Source organism: Podarcis pityusensis (genome assembly GCF_964106645.2).
Source record: "Podarcis pityusensis genome assembly, chromosome: 8".
Classification (NCBI taxonomy): domain Eukaryota; kingdom Metazoa; phylum Chordata; class Lepidosauria; order Squamata; family Lacertidae; genus Podarcis; species Podarcis pityusensis.
The window spans coordinates 734,525-755,980 of NC_138033.1; the positions used below are offsets into that span (position 1 = coordinate 734,525).

At 50.0% G+C, this 21,456-nt stretch overlaps 1 protein-coding gene and 1 long non-coding RNA gene across 5 annotated transcripts in view; one reads left to right on the forward strand and one right to left on the reverse strand.

Moving 5' to 3' along the window:
* LOC308484110 (uncharacterized protein) overlaps positions 1-21,456 on the forward strand; it is a 49,666-nt gene that overhangs the window by 2,947 nt on the left and 25,263 nt on the right. For 2 of the 4 annotated variants that reach the window (XR_013989891.1, XM_081018683.1), the window contains exons 2-4: positions 309-888; positions 1,066-1,147; positions 7,969-8,051. Coding sequence is in view for 3 of the 4 variants with exons in the window: in XM_081018683.1 (XP_080874809.1) it covers positions 475-888; positions 1,066-1,147; positions 7,969-8,051 (579 nt within the window). In the remaining variant the exon portion in view is untranslated. Of the gene's footprint in view, positions 1-308; positions 889-1,065; positions 1,148-7,968; positions 8,052-9,853; positions 9,981-10,474; positions 13,030-21,456 lie in introns of those variants that run through there. The other 2 variants (XM_081018684.1, XM_081018685.1) reach the window with 2 other exon arrangements.
* LOC308484569 lies at positions 12,061-14,180 on the reverse strand. Its single transcript, XR_013989995.1, has 2 exons — positions 13,777-14,180; positions 12,061-13,029 (listed from the first exon to the last, which is right to left on the reverse strand). It is a non-coding gene; the product is annotated as an uncharacterized lncRNA (long non-coding RNA).

Consider the following 21,456-nt stretch of genomic DNA (forward strand, 5'->3'; position numbering starts at 1 on the left):
AGAGAAAAACCCAGACAGGAGTTCATTCTAGGATGGGATAATTTTAAGAACTACTTGAAAAATAGTTGTAATATAAACATGCTAGTTGCCTTTGAATGATTTCTGTAAATAGTATATATAAAGGAAAATGATATCAAAATAGAAAAGAGAATTTTTACAAATAATAACAATAAATTTAATATAATATAAAGGGAAATACGGAGAAAATGGGAGGTAAAATGTATGTGTAGAAAAAAAGAAAATTGAATTTCTTTTTCTTTTTCTATTTTTTTATACTTTTTTCTTTCTATTTTTTTTGGTGAACCTAGATATCTTTATCGGACTGACTGAAATGAAGATAATTATGTGTTGTATATATATGGAAAATAATAAACAAAGCAATTAATAGAAAAAAATACAGCAGGCACCTCTCATTATGACTGGCAGAAGGCCAAAGGATTCTTCCGATCTCCTGGAGGTGTCCTGAGAACAGAGATGGATGAGCAAGACTCAGCTGGCCCTGAAGCAGGAAGAGGCCATGCCATGGAAACGGGGAGCAGTGGGGAATTCTGGGAAAACTCTGTGAAGAAGGAACTGGGTGAGGAGGACACCCCTTGCTCAGAGGTGCAGAGTCAGCAGCTCAGGCAGTTCTGCTACCAGGAGGCCAAAGGACCCCGAGAGGTTTGCAGCCAACTGTACCACCTTTGCTATCAATGGCTGAAGCCAGAAAGGCACACGAAAGCTCAGATGTTGGACCTGGTGATCTTGGAGCAGTTCCTGGCTGTCCTTCCTCTGGAGATGGGGAACTGGGTGAGGGAATGCGGAGTGGAGACCAGTTCCCAGGCGGTGGCCCTGGCCGAAGGTTTCCTCCTGAGTCAGGCAGAGGAGAGGAAGCAGGCAGAGCAGCAGGTGAGAGAGACTTTCCTCTGGAGACTCCCAAGGGGCTCCAAAGAGGAGGGAGAGTACCCCCCCCCCCAGTTCTCTACTAATTTGCCCATCCTTTTTTTGGAAAGCATCTAAGGAAGGGCCATTCCATTTCTAATCCTTCTCCTCATGCTCTGTTTTGAATGCTTTTCGCTTTTTCAGGGGAAAGAACTGTTTGCAGAAATGGGTCTGGATTTCTCTGAGGCAGAACCGACTCCGTTGGATACCCGAGAGAGGCCACTGGGTAAGGAGGAATGAGTTTTTTCTCCATTTTGTCACATGTTGTAGATTTTGAAAGAAATCTGTGGGTACTTTTCATCTTTTGGAGAAGATACTTGGGGTGAGAAATTCAGAGAAAAGGAGATATGTTTTTGCACAACTAAAATGTGAAATGGGTACTGTCAGGGGTTCAGGAGCAGAGGCAAGGGCAAGGGAGGAAACAGAGAGCGAGGGAGAGGAGGCAGAAGAAAAGATGAGTGATGACGACGACCCGAGATCTCCGAGTCTTTCCAGTGAATCAGAAGATTCACAGAAAGGAGCACCAGTGGCCAGGGCAAGGGGGGAGCCTAGGGGGACACCCCAGGAAGATAGAGCCAGAGGGGACTCAGAGGGGAGCAGTTGGAAATCAGGACCAGCGTCACCGCCAGAGAGCAGGGAAGAGGAAGGGCGCCAGGGATCAAGCGCTGGCAGCTCACAACAGGGGGGAGGGCACGAGTCAGGAGTGGCCACACCTCCATCGGGGAGCGAAGAAACGGTCAGACGGAAGGTGGAAGGTTGGGCGCGCGTGCCAAGTTCAAATGCACAGGAAGGTGGCGCAGTAGGCAGCCCGGAAAGGGAGCCAGGTCCTAAAGCCCGCCGAAAGGAGGGAGAAGAGTCAGGGGGGTCAGCGTCAGCGTCAGAGGAATCCCGGAAGGAAGAGACCCCGGGGGGCAGAGGGACCCAGAGAAGAACAGTCAGGCGGAAAAGGTGGAGCAAGGCTAGGATATTAAGTTGGTGTACAAGGGGCGGAGACTCAGATGGAGCTTCGCCGATCTAACCATGAGACGTAGAGTTGCACGCAGCAGCTTGAGAATGGAAACTGTAACTCAATAAAGACTTTTATTTAATGATCGCTGGCTAGCGTGATCCTCTGTGAGCTAGGATCTGGAAGCAGCTCTGACAGTAAGCTCCATCTCTAGATTGTGGGCATCTACGTCCTCGCGGAGAGGAGAGAAAGCGGGTGCCTACTAGCGAGCTCACGAACGGCAGACAACATGACGGCCGAACAGCAGATAGTGGAACTCAGAGAAGCAGTGACACGACTGAATGCCGAGGCTCTTGCATCCAGGAAGAGAGAGGAGGACGCAGCTGCCGCCTACAGGGATCTCCAGGTCAGGTTGGAAGTGCTTACGAAGCAAGGGCAACTGACACCCAAACCGGAGGGGATTGGGTTGGGGAGACGAACAGGCGGTCTGGTCTCTCACTTCGATGGGAATTTGCAACAGTACCCCAACTTTAGAGCAGATGTAATGTGTGCACTGCAACTGCTGAACAAAGACTTTAGAGATGAGCAAGAGAAGGTGGGATTCATCATGTCCCATTTGCATGGAGATGCTAAAGCATGGCTGCGCAATTTGTGGAGAGATAAGGATCCGGCGCTCCAAAATGCGGATGCCTTTATTAAAGCGATGGATGGGTGCTTTTTATCAAGCATTGACGTGGATCTTGCTCGGCAGGAGATACATGGACTGAAGCAAGGGAGGGCCAGCGTAAGGCAGTACCATGCCCGCTTTTTCGCTTTGGTCGGTGCCCTGGAATGGGACAGAGATTCGGCTCCTGTAAGAGACCTGTTTTGGGAGGGATTGCACGGCTCGGTTAAAGATGAAATTGCGAGGGGGGAGAGACCCCGGACCACGCAGGAGATCGTTCAGAGGGCGCTGGCGGTGGGGGTGCGGCTGGAAGGACGTCCGTGGAGCAGGGACGAAGGGCGTGGAGGGCGCGAACCAGCCAGGGGCTCCTCCTTCCTTCCCAGAGAAGCAGCGCGTGCGCAATCCACGCCTCCGCCAGGAGGAGGAGCGGAACCTATGGAGGTTGGAGGTGCAAGGGCTCAGTCAGCAGCCAGAGCCCTAGCACCGGCAGCAGTGAAAGCGAAGCCTCCTAGAGGGAACAGGAAGTGTTACATCTGCGATGATCCACAGCATATGGCGAAAGAGTGTCCCCAGAGGCTCCACAAGCACACTGCAGCCTCAGCAATGGTAACTGCAGCAACGCAGCAAGGACAACCACAGCAGGGAAACGAAGGAGTCTGGTTGGAGGAAGAGGCACTGGGGCCCAACCAGACGTGTCAGTGAAGCAGTCCCCAGAGATTTTACAGCCCATGGACCCCCTCCCGCCCAAACCGGTAGTGAAGCTCACCGCGTCGCTCCAGCTGCCCAATGGAATCACCATGGACGTGCCAATCACCATTGACTCCGGAAGCAATGCGGACTTTATAGGGCAGGACTTTGTCGACCAGCACGCTATACAGTTGCTGCCTGCCACGCTGCCCCTGCAGGTTGTCACGGTGGATGGCAGGGAGCTGCTAGGGGGGCAAGTGGTGAAGCAGACGCCACCAATGGTGATGCGACTTGGGAATCACAGGGAAATCATCAGCTTCAATGTCACTCAACTATCGGACACGCCCATTGTATTGGGCATGAGTTGGCTGGACAAGCACAGCCCGACGCTGGCTTGGTACCAGAGGCAGCTGACCTTCGGCTCTTCCTTTTGCGCTGAACACTGCATCGTGCCCAGGCAGGAAGGAGGGGAAGAGGAGTCACAGCTGCAGCTAGGCACGCTGCAAGCGGTTCCCCACAAGTACGCAGAATTTTTGGAGGTTTTCTGCGAGAAAGAGGCAGACAGGCTACCCCCCCACAGACCATATGACTGCAAAATTGACCTGCTGCCGGGGGCGGCGCTGCCCAAAGGGAAGCTGTATTCCATGTCTGAGGACGAACTGCAGGAACTCAAAGAGTTCATAGATCATAATTTGGAGCGCGGTTTCATCCGAGAGTCCAAGGCAGCGGGGGGCAGTCCGGTATTCTTTGTTAAGAAGCGGGACACGCCCCAAAAAAGACTTGTAGTGGACTTTCGCATCTTGAACAGTGTGACCAAGCCATCGGACTTCCCCATGCCCCGAATCGACGACCTCCTCGCAAAGGTACGGAAGGGCAGAGTGTTCACCAAGTTGGACCTGCGAGGGGCATACAACCTCATTCGCATGCGGGAGGGAGATGAGTGGAAGACAGCCATGTTCACGCCCCTGGGCACTTACGAATATAGAGTTATGCCTTTTGGATTGCAAAATGGCTCCCACGTTTTTCAAGCTTTCATGCATCACGTGTTGGCGGGGCTCCTCTACAAGACGTGCGTCTGTTTCTTGGATGACATCCTGATCTTTTCGGAATCGCAGCAGGAGCATGACAGACACGTCAAGGAAGTGCTGAGCAGGCTACAGCAACATAGGCTTTACGCCAAGCTGGAGAAGTGCCAATTCGACGTGACCGAGGTGGATTTCCTGGGCTACAAGTTGTCTGATAAAGGGCTCGCCATGGACAGCGCCAAGGTCCGAGCAGTGTTGGATTGGAAAAGCCCACGCAACCGGAAGGAGGTCCAACGGTTTGTCGGCTTCGCGAACTTCTATCGCAAGTTTATCAAAGGCTTTGCGATGCAGACAGCGGCCATCACGGACACGCTCAGCTCCAAGAAAAAGAAGTTCATCTGGACAGAGCAGGCGGAGCAGTCCTTTCAGGCACTCAAGCGTCTCTTCGCGTCGGAAGAGCAGCTGCTTCATGTCAACCCCAGCAGGCCGATGAGGGTGGAGACAGACGCTTCGGACAGAGCCGTGGGAGCAGTCCTGCTGCAGAAAGACCCGCAGGGGGTTTGGAGGCCGGGAGCGTTTTACTCAAGGAAGCTCAGCAAGTCCGAACAGAACTACACCATCTGGGACAGGGAGTTGCTGGCCATTCATGCAGCGTTCAAAGCGTGGAGGCACTTCCTGATCGGCGCCAAGCACACGGTGCAGGTCTGCACGGACCACAAGAATCTAGAGCACTGGCGCACGGCACAGTTCCTGAACCAGAGGCAGATACGTTGGGCTGAGTTCTTTGCGAATTTCGACTTCCGAATAGAGTATGTCCCGGGGGACACCAACATCATGGCGGATGCTCTCTCCCGTAAGCCACAGTATCTGGAGGAGGCAACGCCAGCGGCCGCCATGCACATCTTCGCACCGACAGTGTGGGCGTGCGCGGCGGCAACAGTTGACCTGGATGCGGTGCGACGAGCGTTGCAGGATGACTCCTTCGCGCAAGCAAAGATGGCAGAGGTGCACAGGGGCACGGCAGCGACCGACGAGTTCCAGCTGCGAGATGGTTTGCTCATCCGTAAAGGGGCCATCTACGTGCCGGGAGACGAACTTCGCGCCAAGGTACTGCAGCAGCTGCACGACGCGCCCACTGCCGGGCACTTTGGCAAGGAGAAGACGGTGGAATTAGTAGCCAGAGACTTCTGGTGGCCCGGAATGAGAGGGGAAGTCGCGGACTACGTGGCGAGGTGTGACACCTGCCAGAGGTCCAAACCAGTGCACAGACCGCCGGCCGGACTGCTGGAACCGCTGCAAACTCCGTTCGAGCCATGGGAGAGAGTGGCCCTGGACTTTGTCACGGATCTGCCCAGCTCGAGGGGCAAGACGGCTGTGCTGGTGGTGGTGGATTTGTTCTCCAAGATGGCACATTTCATTCCGTGTGCGAAGGTGGCCACGGCGGAACAAACCGCCAAACTGTTCATAGACCACGTGTTCAAGGTTCACGGTCTGCCGCGGTCTATTCTGTCCGACCGAGGGCGACAGTTCATCTCAAACTTCTGGCAGAGGCTGATGGGCTTCCTGAACGTCAAGATCAACCTGGCGTCGGCTAGACACCCGCAGACCAACGGGCAAGCGGAGCGGGTCAATGCCATCATGCAGCAGTACCTGAGATGTTATGCGAATCAACAGCCTGCGACGTGGGTGGATTACCTGCCTCTCGCCGAGTTCGCCTACAACAACACGAAGCACGTGTCCACGGGGGTCACGCCGTTCTTCGCCAACAACGGGAGGCACCCTAGAACCTTCCCGGGACTGGAAAGAATGGGGGAGGGGGAGCCGCAGACAGCAGATGCGTTCGCGTCGGAGTTGCAGGAGGTCCACGATCAGCTGCGGCGGCACCTGGAGCTGGCTAAACACGCATACAAGGTACAAGCGGACAAACACAGAAGGGTTGGCGAAGAGATCCATGTGGGAGACTGGGTCTGGTTAGCAGCCCACGCAGTGCCGGCCAGGTCGTTGGCGAAGAAGAAACTAGGGCATAAACAACTGGGGCCCTACCAAGTCGACGAACAGGTCAACCCGGTGGCTTTCAGGCTGGCTCTTCCGGAGGGTTCCAGAATGCATCCGGTGTTCCACAGATCGGTGCTCACTCCCTACAAGGCACCTCACAGGTTTCAGGAACCAGGAACGGCACCGGGTCCGCTCCGAGAGAGAACCGGGCAAGGGGGAGTGGCACAGGAGGAGCGCATCAACGAAGTCACGGAGATTTTGGACTCCAGATGGGGGGAAGAGGGGGTAGAATACCTTCTCGCCAAGGAGGGCACCCCGGCCAGTGCCAACAGCTGGGTGCCGGGCTACGCTTTAGACGAACCTCTGCTCAAAGAAGAGTTTCATGCCCTCTTCCCACATAGGCCAATGCCAGCAGACTTTTTCGACGACTGGCTTTTCACGCCCACGCTTTCAGCCAGCACGTTCCGGGGGTTCGACTCGGACGAGGAACCGACACGAGACGCCCGTTCCCCAGAGGGGTCACCCTCGGGATCTGCTTCAGAACCCTCGTATTGGTGGGATGATCGACCAGAGGAGCAGTTCCGCAGAAGGTGGCTGGAGGGTCCAGGACGAGCAACGTCTCCAGAAGGCAACGAAGGAGAGACGGACATGGACGTTTTCGGGGACGACCCGGGTTTCGAGCACGGCGGCACAGAGATGGAAGCGGAGGTGACCGTCGTCAACGAGAGCAGGGAGGAAGAACCGGAAGACTTCGGATGGCGGCCCGCCACGGGAAGCGAACTGTATCCGACATTCGTCCCCCTGACACGGCAGCACCCAGATCCCGCACCGGAAGGAGGGGAGGGGGGAAGAGGGGGCTTCGAGGGGGGGATGGATGTCAGGGGTTCAGGAGCAGAGGCAAGGGCAAGGGAGGAAACAGAGAGCGAGGGAGAGGAGGCAGAAGAAAAGATGAGTGATGACGACGACCCGAGATCTCCGAGTCTTTCCAGTGAATCAGAAGATTCACAGAAAGGAGCACCAGTGGCCAGGGCAAGGGGGGAGCCTAGGGGGACACCCCAGGAAGATAGAGCCAGAGGGGACTCAGAGGGGAGCAGTTGGAAATCAGGACCAGCGTCACCGCCAGAGAGCAGGGAAGAGGAAGGGCGCCAGGGATCAAGCGCTGGCAGCTCACAACAGGGGGGAGGGCACGAGTCAGGAGTGGCCACACCTCCATCGGGGAGCGAAGAAACGGTCAGACAGAAGGTGGAAGGTTGGGCGCGCGTGCCAAGTTCAAATGCACAGGAAGGTGGCGCAGTAGGCAGCCCGGAAAGGGAGCCAGGTCCTAAAGCCCGCCGAAAGGAGGGAGAAGAGTCAGGGGGGTCAGCGTCAGCGTCAGAGGAATCCCGGAAGGAAGAGACCCCGGGGGGCAGAGGGACCCAGAGAAGAACAGTCAGGCGGAAAAGGTGGAGCAAGGCTAGGATATTAAGTTGGTGTACAAGGGGCGGAGACTCAGATGGAGCTTCGCCGATCTAACCATGAGACGTAGAGTTGCACGCAGCAGCTTGAGAATGGAAACTGTAACTCAATAAAGACTTTTATTTAATGATCGCTGGCTAGCGTGATCCTCTGTGAGCTAGGATCTGGAAGCAGCTCTGACAGGTACAAACATCCTAAAGGGGTACTTTTTTGAAGGCCCATCTATAGTTTCCCCTCTGAGAGAAGCAGGCACTCGTGACCTTTGTCTCTCGTAGGTGACAGGACGATGCCAGCAAGACCTGCTCAACCGTCTCCTCACGATGGCGGAGGAGAAGCAGCAGCTGGGAAACCAGATCAGGTAGGAGGAAGGAGCCTTGTGGGGAAAGAGGATGTCATGGACTGGTTGGACACAGAGGAATGGTGGGAGGAACTGCCAAGGAACGAAGGCTAGGGCCAAGCGAGGGGTGGTGGGACGATGATGAGGGGTCAGAGGGAGAAAAGGAAGGAGACTGGGAGGAGGAGGTGTCAGAAGCTGGAGAGGCAACAGGACTTCGTGAGCAGAGGGAGTCTGTGGCAGAGAGCAGTCCAGACTCAGAGGCAGAAGCGGAAGCAGGAGAGAGGGATGAGGAAGGCAGAGAGGGGTCTGGCTTGTGTAGAGGCAAGGGGTCTCCCCATCCTCCTGCAGCAAGCTCTCCTCCCTGCTTGACTCCCACAACCCGGAGAGCCAAGAAGCAGGAGGAGCAGTCTCAGATTGCTTATGGAGTATTATGGAAAGGAAGGGACTTAGCTGGGAGAAAGTGGGGCCTTTTGTCTCTGCAGCTGTCTCCTAATGGCAAGACCTACGGAGAAAAGTAGGTCATTAGGCCTGGCAATCCTACAAAGATCCTATCTTTTTCTAATTAAGAGTTAAAATCACCCGTTCTGTGTAGGCAGAGAGGTGGGGCAACCAGGCTGCCTCTAGCATGAACACATCTCTCTCCTCCTCCTGGCTTCCCTCAAAGAGGACCTAAACAAAGGCTGAAATGCTATTCGGGGAGGTTTATGTGCTGAGAATAAGGAACAGCAGCGTCCCCTTAACGCACCTTCTGAATGTCGCTAGGATTGTTTTGTGGGATGTGAAACAGAAGAGCAGTCAAGTACAACATTCCTAGAGTGAACATGTTTACACATGAGGAGGAATGTTTGTCCAGCCAGCAGGTAAACTTCCTGTTTCCTTCTGGTCTGCGACAGACTTCCTCCTCATGTGACTAGAGGTGGGCGTGGCCTCACCTGTGCAGGTAACAACAAAAGCACAGGGCAGGGCAGCCATCTCTCTCTCTTTGACTACATGCATCGAAGAAGCAACATCTGCTTAGCCAAGAGAGGACAAAGGGACTGTCTCCTTATGAGATAGTTTCCAGGTATATGTTACTTTTCTAAGCAAAGTCTGCCTTCTGGGATCCTATTGTGAACAGAATGTGAGTAAACTCTTTTTACGGTTTTATAGAACACTGTGTCATGTCTTATCTTTTATGAGGGAAAAAGGGGAAAATACCAGAACAGTTATAGAGGCTTTAGCGAGCCTGAGCAAACGCATCCGCTGTGAGTTTAAAAAGGGGAATGTTACTCTGCTAAATTGTGAACTTGTTTACACAAGTTGGAAAGGCTATAATCAAACAATATATCCTCTCCTGCATCCCTGAACATTCCCACATGTTTATAAGTCATTACAGTTTCATTTCTAGATTGAATGTGAAAATAGGCTTCTAAGCGTTTTCACACTGTACCAAACCACGGCCAGGGCACACCTAACCAGCGCCATCATTCACACAAAGGGGCTTCCCCCCCTCATCCTCCTCATTCCCCCATTCACCTCTTGAACTTGCTCTTAGGGCATCGGGAGGGCCTCCTGACCCCCAGAACAGCACACAGGGAAATGGGATCCTTGCATAGGATTGCTTGCACAAAGAGAATGATTTGAAAAACACCAGGTTCTTAATAGCTCACATTAAAATACACAATGAATTATTCCATTAACACATTGAAATATTTATCCATAATTAAAATGTGCAACAAAACAAACCCATTAAAAAAGAACAGCAGTTAAGAGGCAGAAAATAACAGAGTAAAGTGTAGCAGATCACCTTTATGTTGTCTAAGAGGACAACCTTTTTCTTTTAGGGCCCAGTGTGCTTTGAAGATGTGGCTGTCCATTTCACAGACGAGGAGTGGGCATTGCTGGATCCTGACCAGAGAGCTCTCCATAAGGAAGTCATGGAGGAGAATCGTGGGATCTTGGACTCTTTAGGTAAGGCCTCCTATTGGATCATCCTATCTGCTTTGAAATTGTACACATCTCTCTATGGGAGGAACCTCTGATATTTCGATGGGGCTCAACAGCAAGCCTTGGATGAAAGACTATTGACTGCTTTCCCTGTGAATATTCTTCCTCCAGTTCTGCCTTTTCAAACCATGATCAGGCTCCTCTGAACTGCCGAGGCCTTCTTCAATGTAGGCCTCAGAGTGATTTAGGATGTAGAAGTAGCTTTTCCTAGGTTCCTTGTTATTGTTCTTGCTTCTTTGTGTTTTTGATTGACCAAAGATAGATTGACATTGGAGATGACACAGATTCCATGATTAGGCCAAACAGAATCCATCCCAGAAAAGAGCCAGACCTTTTGAATTGCAGACAGTAAACTATGTAGGAAGACTTCACATCTAACTCCCTATAGTTCTTCCTGGGTCACAAGCATTATTTAGCATTGTTCCATAATTTGCGGCTCTAATCCATTTCTCTCTCAGTTGCAGGTGGTGATGAATTGGAAATGAAGAACAAGGGAGACCACAACAAAATCCACACAGTGGAGGATCCATATCAGGATTCAGACTGTGGAGAGAGCTTCAGTCAGAGCTCCCGTTCCACTTCCCATCAAATAAATCCCATCAGGAAGAAACCCTATCAGTGCTTGGAGTGTGGAAAGAGCTTCCTTCATAGCTTCAGTCTGACTGTCCATCAAAGAAATCATACAGGGGAGAAACCCTATCATTGCTTGGAGTGTGGAAAGAGTTTCAGTCGAAAGGACAGTTTCACTTCCCATCAAAGAATTCATACAGGGGAGAAACCTTATCAGTGCTTGGAATGTGGAAAGAGCTTCATTCAAAAAGGCCAGTTCATGGCCCATCAAAGAATTCATACGGGAGAGAAACCCTATCACTGCTTGGAATGTGGAAAGAGCTTCATTCACAGACGCAAGCTTACTGTCCATCAAATAATTCACACAGGGCAGAAACCCCATCAGTGCTTGGAATGTGGAAAGAGCTTCATACACAAAGGCCAGCTCACTGTCCATCAAAGAATTCATACAGGGGAGAAACCATATAAGTGTTCAGAATGTGGAAAGAGCTTCATTCACAGAAGCCACCTCACTGACCATGAAAAAATTCATACAGGGGAGAAAAAATATAAGTGCTTGGAATGTGGAAAGAGCTTCATTCAAAGAGGCCAGCTCATGGCCCATCAAACAATTCATACAGGAGAGAAACCTTATCAGTGCCAAGAGTGTGGGAGGAGCTTCAGAAAAAAGGACAGTTTCACTTCCCATCAGAGAATTCATACAGGGGAGAAACCCTATCAGTGCTTGGAATGTGGAAAGAGATTCATTCACAAACGCCAGCTCACTGTCCATGAGAGAATTCATACTGGGAAGAAACCCTATCAGTGTTCAGAATGTGGAAAGAGCTTCATTCACAAGTGCCAGCTCACTGTCCATCAAAGAATTCATACGGGGGAGAAACCATATCAGTGCTTGGAATGTGGAAAGAGTTTCAGTGACAACCACCAGCTTACTGTCCATCAAAGAATTCACACAGGAGAGAAACCATATCAGTGCTTGGAATGTGGAAATAGCTTTATTGTCAGAAGCCAACTTACTGTCCATCAAATAATTCATTCAGGGGAGAAACCTTATCAGTGCTCAGAATGTGGAAAGAGCTTCATTCACAGACGCCAGCTCACTGTCCATCAAAGAATTCATACAGGGGAGAAGCCATATCAGTGCTTAGAATGTGGAAAGAGCTTCAATCAGACGGCATCTCTCACTTCCCATCAAAGAATTCATTCAGGAGAAAAGCCCTATCAGTGTGTGGAATGTGGGAAGAGCTTCAGTCAGAGCAGCCATCTCACTTCCCACCAAAGAATTCATACAGGGGACAAGCCATATCAGTGCTTGGAATGTGGAAGGAGCTTCAGTCAGAGCAGCCATCTCTCTTCCCATCAAAGAATTCACAAAAGTGAGAGACCATTTCAGTGCCAAGTGTGTGGAAAGACTTTCAGCCACAGGGCCCGTCTTGCTTCCCATCAAAGAACTCACAGTGGGAGCGAACTACAGTAGTGGCTGTGTACAGATTTAATTGGAGGAGACTTTAGTTCGTATGAGGTAATGGTTGCAGCCGGGTTCTTTGCCACATCTGGTGCCCCATAGTAATTCCTACCACGTACCCAGAACTGTGACTTGAAAGTCCTTCGCCAAGGTGTTGAATTCCTTCTTCATGTCATGCCTGGGGAGAGGGATAAGAGAGATTGGGTGACACTGATGAGGTTGCTGTCCATGCTGATCTTTCCTTGGAAGGAGTTGGTGTAAAATTTGAGATAGTTGATTGAATTAGATATTAATGATTTTAATTTTGTTTGAAGTGTCCTAGTTAATTGCATTTAACATTTTAGATAGAATGTATGAGTCTTGATTTGTATGCCTGCATTTTGTAACCCTCATTCCACCCTCCTGAACTATGTAAAGCTGTGATGTGTATGTTCCCTACACCTTGCAGCCTTTTCTGACCCCAGAAGGGCAGGTGATGTTTTGGGAAAGAGAGAAAGGGAGAAGTGTTGAGCTAGCATCTCCTTAGCCTGGTTGCTTGGAACGTTGTTGAAGTGAGACATATGAGACCCAAATACAATAGAAATAGAAATACTTTATTGTCACTTGTGCAACTTATATACAGTGAGATTACACAAGCACACACACACCCCACTCAGCTCTCTTAGTCTTAATTCCCACCCACCAAACCCGAAAGTCAGTTGCCCTGTTTTTATCTTTTCATTCAGCAGCCTAACAGCCTAACAAATGGCCTGGGAACTGTGGGAGTCGATATTCGCATTAAGCCACACGTCCCATGATCTGAGACCTTTCTTGATGAAAGTGGAAGAGTGTTGTGGCATTTTATGAGTCTTTGTGTGCTGTGTATATTAGCTTTCTTCTAATGTGCCTCCTGGAAGCCTTTTCAAACTAGCCGCTCTGCTGAACAACTGGTTAGCAAGGCTGTCCTATTGCAATAGTTTGAATAAACTGGGTCCCGACCTTCCCCAAGAAACCAGAGGCCTTTCTCCTGGGCATAGTCGGCCAAATGGTGTTAAAAAAGGATAGAACTTTCTTTATGTATGCAACAACAGCAGCAAGAATACTCATCGCAAAGTATTGGCAGACACAAGAACTTCCCACGCTGGAGGAATGGCAGATGAAACTGATGGACTATATGGAACTGGCGGAAATGACTGGCAGAATCCGTGACCAGGGAGAAGAGTCGGTGGAGGAAGATTGGAAGAAATTTAAAGATTATCTACAGAAACACTGCAAAATTAAAGAATGTTAGAGTGATGTTGGATTGAAAATAAGTGGTTTCCAGCTGTACAGGATAAAGTTATAGATAGACTAAGATTAAAGATTAGGATTAAAGAAGTTGAAGGAAATGGAAATTTGGTACTTAAGAGGTAAAATTTTAATGCTATATTACATTAAAATTAAAGATTGGGATTTAAAAAGTGGAAAAGAAATTGCTGGACGAACAATTTGGACTGGAATACAAAAGAGGGAGGTATGAGGAGGTCCAGAAAATAAGTAAACTTAAAATCGGAAATGAAAAGGTGATATTGTTTTTAATTGTTCTGTTTCTTTTTTTTTTCTTCTGTTTTCTGTGTTTTTCTTCTTTTTTTGGATTATGTACTGTGTATTTGTGTATTTCTTTTTTATGTTTTTCTGTTTAACTTTTTACTGAAACCTTAATAAAAATCATTAAAAAAAATAAAAATGAATAAACTGGGTCCCAACAAAATTGCTCTCATTCCCTTGGTCTCGTGTTTATATTTGTGTTCCCTCACCTGGGAAACAAACTGATGGTGTAGAAGCAAATTCTTACCACCCAAGCTTTATTTATTATTTCTATAGCTATTAAATTTCTAGAGCACTGTTGATCTGACGATGCCAGGGTGGTTCACATCATGAGTAGAGAGGTTCACAGAGCTTTCTCTTCCAGCGCCTCCAAGCTGCAAATTGGTGGGGCTCCTTCTTCTCTCCTGCTCATCTCCGTCTGCGCTGCTTTTTTTTTTTTTTTTAAGATATTTATTAAAGTTTCAACATATTACAAAAATAAGCGAAAAAAGAAAGAAAAAAAGAGAGGGGGAAAAAAAGAAAATAAAAATACAAGATAAAAACAGTTAAAAAACAAATTAGTCTTTCCATATCTTATCTTTCATTTGCTTGTTTCCCCCTCCTCACACCTCCCTTTTTTGTATTCCAATTCAAATTAGTTAATTCAGCAAATCCTTTCCCTCTTTGATTTTATCTTAATCTTTTATCTTAATATATTATAACTTTAGATTATCACCTGTTAACAATCCATTTTTACATATTCCTTTATAACATTGCTACTAAAAACCACTTAACTTCAATCCAACATCATTCTAACATTCGTTAATTTTGCAGTATTTCTGCAGATAGTCTTTAAATTTCTTCCAATCTTCTTCCACCGACTCTTCTCCCTGGTCTCGGATTCTGCCAGTCATTTCCGCCAGTTCCATATAGTCCATCACCTTCATCTGCCATTCTTCCAGAGTGGGTAAATCTTGTGTCTTCCAATACTTTGCAATAAGTATTCTTGCTGCTGTTGTGGCATACATAAAGAAAGTTCTGTCCTTCTTTGGCACCAATTGGCCAACCATGCCCAGGAGAAAGGCCTCTGGTTTCTTCAGAAAGGTATATTTAAATACCCTTTTCATTTCATTATAAATCATCTCCCAGAAAGCCTTAATCCTTGGGCACGTCCACCAAAGGTGAAAGAATGTACCTTCAGTTTCTTTACATTTCCAACATTTATTATCGGGCAAATGATAGATTTTTGCAAGCTTGACTGGGGTCATGTACCACCTGTATATCATTTTCATAATATTCTCTCTTAAGGCATTGCATGCCGTAAACTTCATACCTGTGGTCCATAACTGTTCCCAGTCAGCCATCATTATGTTATGTCCAACATCTTGTGCCCATTTAATCATAGCAGATTTCACCGTTTCATCCTGAGTATTCCATTTCAACAGCAGGTTATACATCTTTGACAAAATCTTGGTTTTGGAATCTAACAGTTCTGTTTCCAATTTTGATTTTTCCACCTGGAAGCCAATTTTCTTATCCAAATTATATGCCTCCATTATCTGATAATAATGAAGCCAATCTTGCACTTTATTTTTTAGTTTTTCAAAACTCTGCAATTTCAATTTGTCTCCCTCTTGTTCCAAAATTTCCCAATATTTCGGCCATTTGGCCTCCATATTGAGCCTTTTCAGAGCCTTCGCTTCCATCGGTGACAACCACCTTGGGGTTTTATTTTCAAGTAGGTCCTTATATCTTGTCCAGACATTAAACAACGCTTTCCTGACAATATGATTTTTGAATGCTTTATGTGCTTTGACCTTATCATACCACAAATATGCATGCCATCCAAATACATTATTAAAACCTTCTAAATCCAAAATGTTTGTGTTTTCAAGAAGTAGCCACTCTTTCAGCCAGCAAAAAGCTGCTGATTCATAATGTAATGTGTATGGGTTGCTCGTGCGTAAGTTGCCGCCTCTCCAGGCTTTGTTGCCTTGCTAAACCTTTCAGTCTGGGCAGCCCTTCACTTCGTGGCTGCCTCAGTCGCTAGCAGAATCCGTCAGTGGGCGTTTCTTAAATCTTTTCCAACATAAAAGTTGTTTGACACCCAGTCTCCTCCTACTCTCTCTGCGCGGAAGTCTTCTGCGCTGGGTGGGCGTAGGTAGCGGAGGACCCGTGCTCTCCCCACTGGTGTCCGGTGAAGAGTCCTGGAGCCCTCTCGCCGATTCCCCCATCAGCCCCTCTTTATCCCTGGTGTTGCGCTGATTTGCTTCCCCATCTGCGGAGCTGCCTCTCTCCCTGCTGGGCCCTTCTCCAGCATCATTTGAGAGCCTTCCCTCCGCCTCTAGCTCCGATGTCAGTTCCCTGACATCCACCTCCCCCCCAGGACCCCCCGTCGCCATCCTCTGAGGATTCAAAACCCGCTTCCCACCTGCTCTGATCCCTTCCCGCGGGGTGGGCCTCCCAGGCTGATTCTTCTTCCTCCGAAGCCTCTTCTCCCTCCCCTTCGGAGACAGAAAAACCCACAAAATCCTCTTCATCATCTGTGGTTCCAAATTGCTCCTCCCAGAATCTCGCTAGTGGTTTGGGTTTGTCCGGGAACAGGCGGTGGAATTCCTCCACCAGATACCCGTCAGTGATTGCCTCCGTGGGAACCCACGTGTTTTCCGACCCGGGTTCTCCCTCCCAAGCCACCAAGTACTCCACCTGGCGCCCTCGCCACCTTGAATCAAGTATTTCCGTGGCCAAGTGGTGGTGCTCCCTCTCTTCTACCTGCGGGTGTGTGGTGACTTCTCCCTCTCGCCCCGGGAATCCCCTTCCTTCCCTGTACGGTGAGAGTAGGGACCTATGGAACACCGGGTGTATCCTCATGCTGTCTGGCAATTTGAGCTTGAATGCCATGGGGTTCACCTGCTGTGTTACCTCAAACGGTCCCAGCCGCCTGGGTTGCAACTTCTTGCACCCCCCCCTTAAAAGGTAACCCTTGGGTTGACAACCACACCCGATCTCCCACCCGTATGGTCTCCCCTTCCCTACGGCCCTTGTCTGCCTGCCTCTTGTAAATTTCCTTGGCCTGCTCCAAGTTCATCTTAAGTTGCTGGTGCAGGGCTTCCATTTCTTCCACAAACTGCTCTGCTGCCGGTACACTCCAACCTTCCTCCCCACTCCCCGGGAAGGCCCTGGGGTGACACCCATAATTGGCCATGAACGGGCTCATTCCCGTTGACACATGTTCAGCGTTATTGTACGCAAATTCAGCCAGTGCTAGTTTTTCTACCCAATCGTTCTGCCTCTCGCTGACGTAGCAGCGTAGGTATTCCTGGAGAACACTGTTCGCTCTTTCTGCTTGCCCGTTGGTTTCCGGGTGTCTCGCCGTTGAGAAGCCCACTTCGACCTGCAGCAAGCTCATGAGCTTCCTCCAGAAACGGGAAGTAAATTGTTTCCCGCGGTCGGAGATGACCCTCGAAGGAGCCCCATGCAACCGGAAGATGTGATCTACAAACAACCTGGCTGTTTCCTCTGCCGTGACCGCATGTGAGCAAGCTATAAAATGGCACATCTTTGTTAGGAGATCGACCACTACCATGACCGCTGTCTTCCCCCGGGACTTGGGCAAATCGGTCATAAAATCAATGGATACCACCTCCCAAGGTTTCCCCGGCGTGGGTAAGGGTTCCAGTAATCCTGTGGGGGCAGCCCGCTCCCCCTTTGCCCTTTGGCAGCGGTTGCAACCCCGTACATATTCCAGTACATCCTCCCTCACCCTGGGCCACCAGAACTGCCTGGTGACGAGCATCATGGTTTTGTGCTGTCCAAAGTGCCCCGCTGTGGGGTTGTCGTGGAGTTGTTTGAGTACCTTCCCCCGTAGGGTCTCCCCCGGTACATACAGCACCCCCTTATAGTACAGCACCCCTTCCTTCTCCTCAAACCCTCCTTGGGTTTCTCTTCCGTCTCAGAGTTCCCGGATTTTAGTTTGTGCGAACACGTCGTTTCTAGTAAGTCCAGCCAGTTCTCGTTGCCCCACCAAGGTTTCCACACACACCCATCGGTCCTCGGGGATCACGTGTCGTATCTCCGGTGGCCCCTCTCCTTCCAAGTACTCCGGTTTCCGGGAGAGAGCATCTGCTCTCACGTTTTCCTCTCCTGGCACGTATCGGATTTCGAAGGAAAACTTGGAGAACTCCTGTGCCCATCGAATCTGTCTCTGGTTGAGCACTCGTGCGGTCCTCCAGTATTCCAAGTTCTTGTGATCTGTACAAACCTGGATCTTGTGCTGCGCCCCTATTAGTAGATGTTGCCGTTGACGAAACACCGCATAGATCGCAAGCAGTTCGCGGTCATACACCGTATAGTTTTGCTCCGACTTGTTCAGCTTTCTTGAGAAAAAGGCACACGGTCTCCATTCCTGCTTGCTCCTCCCTGGCTGCAAAAGAACCGCCCCAATGGCTCTGTCGGACACGTCGGTCTCTAGCCTCATGGGTTTCTCCAGATCCACGTGCAGGAGCTGCTTTTCCGAAGCGAACGCCTTCTTCAGTTTTTCAAAGGATTGTTGGGCCTCCTCTGTCCAGGCGAACTTCCTTTTGCTACTGAGACAGTCTGTGATGGGTGCTGTCAAGTGGGTGAAGTTCTTGATGAACTTCCTGTAGAAGTTGCTGAACCCTAGGAACCTCTGCACATCCTTCCGGGTTTGGGGAGCCTTCCACTCCAGCACTGCCTGCACCTTGCTTGGGTCCATCGCTAAGCCTTTGTCTGACAACTTGTACCCCAAAAACTCGACTTCTCTGGCGTGAAACTGACATTTCTCCAGCTTGACCCACAACTGGTGCTTCTGCAGTCTCTTCAGCACTTCCCTGACGTCTCTGACATGTTGCTTCTCATTGTCCGAATAGATTAAGACGTCGTCCAAGAAGGCTACGCAGTTCTTGTACAGCAGGGACCCCAACACGTGGTGCATGAAAGCTTGAAAACAGGCGGAGCCTGACTGTAATCCAAATGGCATAACTAAGTACTCAAAAGCCCCCAGGGGGGTGAACATGGTGGTTTTCCATTCGTCCCCCTCCCTTACCCTGATCAAATTGTACGCTCCCCTGAGGTCCAGCTTGGTAAAAATCTTTCCCTGCCTCACCCGTGTTAAAATGTCGTCAATCCTGGGCATTGGGAATGTCACGGGTTCTGATACCAAATTTAACGCCCTAAAATCTAGGACCAATCTGGGCTGGTTAGTCCCTTTTTTGTCCACAAAGAACACCGGACTGCCCCCCACTGCCTTTGATTCCCTTATGAACCCCCTCTTCAGGTTCTTGTCAATAAACTCCCACAACTCCTTCATCTCCCTGTCCGACATGGCATACAGTTTACCCACCGGTAGCTGCGCCCCAGGGAGCAAGTTGATTTGGCAGTCAAAGGGCCTATGTGGGGGTAGTCTATCTGCCTCCTTCTCACTGAAGACCTCCTGCAGGTCAGCATATTGTGGTGGCACCTCCCCTTTCGGCTCCACAGCTATCCCAGCCACCCTGGCCACGGTCATCCTTGGGGTTTCTCCCCCTAGACAGTGTTCCAAGCAGTAAGCGGACCCAAAGGTGACCGTTCTCTGATGCCATGCCACCACTGGATCATGTTGTGCTAGCCAGCTCATCCCTAATATTATTGGGGGCCCTGCCAATGAGGCTACGTGAAAGGCGATAGTCTCCGTGTGCCTGGAAACCCTCATTCTCATTGGTGGGGTCTGGTGCGTCACTTCCCCTCCCAGAAGCTCCCTGCCATCAATGGTGGTTACTTGCAAGGGGAAATCCAGGGGCAGCAGGTGGAGCTGGTGCTCTAGTGCAAAGTCCTTGCTGAAGAAATTGCAGGAACTGCCTGAATCCAACAGCCCTTTCACCTTGACTGGGTGCCCATTTGGGAGTTCTAGCACCACTTCTATGGCTATAGCCGCCCTGGGGGGGTCTGGTTTGGGCACTTCTATTGGTTGCTGGCCTGGCTGCTGTGCCCGCTGAGTGGCAGCCAAGCTTTGGCGTTTCGCTGCTCCTTTACCATCTCCTCTTCACCCCCTGCAGCTCCCACCATCCCTTGCCAGGCCTTTCTTTGTGGGCAGACCCTGGCAAAATGTCCTGGCCGCTGGCAGAGAAAACACTTCTTGGTGGTTTTCCCATCCTTTCCCTCTCTCTTGCGACCTTCACTGGAGTTTGAAATCTCCCACGCGCGTGCCCCATCTATTTCCATGGGCTCCGCCGGTGGGGAAGGCTGCCTTGGTATTTCAGGAATGCGGTAGTCATGGTAACGTTGCTCTCTCCCTTCCCGCTTCTCCTGGGCCCGCGCTTCCTGCCTTACACCAATCGCAAGCACAGCCTTGGTCAGCTGATCCATTGACTGCGGGCGGGGTGCGCGGGAAAGCTCGTCCTTCACCGTTGGGGACAACCCCTCCTCGAACAGCATTTGAATAGGTTCAGAGTCCAAATCCCACCCGAGCCGGTGGACTAACATTGCAAAGCGTGACCAGTAGTCTCTAATTGACTGGTTCCCCTGTTTGCAACCCATCAGTTCCCGCCGAGTCACACTTTGCTGTACATCACTGGAAAACATCACATCCATCGCCTGGAAGAATTTCCTCAGCTCTTTCAAGGCGGCATTCTGTGTTGCCATTAGGGGCCTGATCCAATCTCTGGCCCCATCCTGCAGATGTCCGACAATATAGGCAACCCTCTCCCCATCGTCTGCAAAATCATTCTGTTGCAGTTCCAACGCGTACTCTATTTCCGTTCGGAACGCACTGTAGTCCTGGGGTTTCCCTCCAAATTTGTGTACCAGTCCCGGTACCTTCCTTGCTACGGGGGTGGGTCTGACCTGAGCATCCTGAGACCGCCTTTCGTCCAGCCGCGCTGTCAGCAGAGCCACATGCTGCTCCAAATCTCGGTTCCTCTCCACCAGATTTTGCCCTCCAGCTGCTCCCTCCGTGGCGCCAGCTTCTCCGGTTTTGCTCATGATGCTGCCTGCCTGTCGCTGTGCACGAGCGACGTCAGGGACTGACGGATTGCTGTAATGTGTATGGGTTGCTCGTGCGTAAGTTGCCGCCTCTCCAGGCTTTGTTGCCTTGCTAAACCTTTCAGTCTGGGGAGCCCTTCACTTCGTGGCTGCCTCAGTCACTAGCAGAATCCGTCAGTGGGCGTTTCTTAAATCTTTTCCAACATAAAAGTTGTTTGACACCCAGTCTCCTCCTACTCTCTCTGCGCAGAAGTCTTCTGCGCAGGGTGGGCGTGGGTAGTGGAGGACCTGTGCTCTCCCCGCTGGTGTCCGGTGAAGAGTCCTGGAGCCCTCTCGCCGATTCCCCCATCAGCCCCTCTTTATCCCTGGTGTTGCGCTGATTTGCTTCCCCATCTGCTGAGCTGCCTCTCTCCCTGCTGGGCCCTTCTCCAGCATCATTTGAGAGCCTTCCCTCCGCCTCTAGCTCCGATGTCAGTTCCCTGACACATAATAAAGTTTAAGGTCTGGCAGGGCAAATCCACCTCTTTCCTTTGCGTCCGTTAGTATTTTAAATTTTATTCTAGGCTTCTTGCCCTGCCAGACAAATCTAGAAATATCTCTCTGCCACTTCTTGAAGCAATCCATTTTATCCAAAATTTGCAATGTTTGAAACAAAAACAACATTCTAGGCAATACATTCATTTTTATCGCAGCAATACGGCCTAGCAGTGAAAGCTTCAAATTTGACCAAATTTCTAAATCTTTTTTCACTTCAGTCCAGCATTTTTCATAATTGTCTTTAAATAAATTCCCATTTTTAGCTGTCATGTTAATCCCCAGGTATTTCACTTTCTTAACCACTGTTAAACCTGTCTCATTCTGAAACCTCTCTCTCTCTCAATC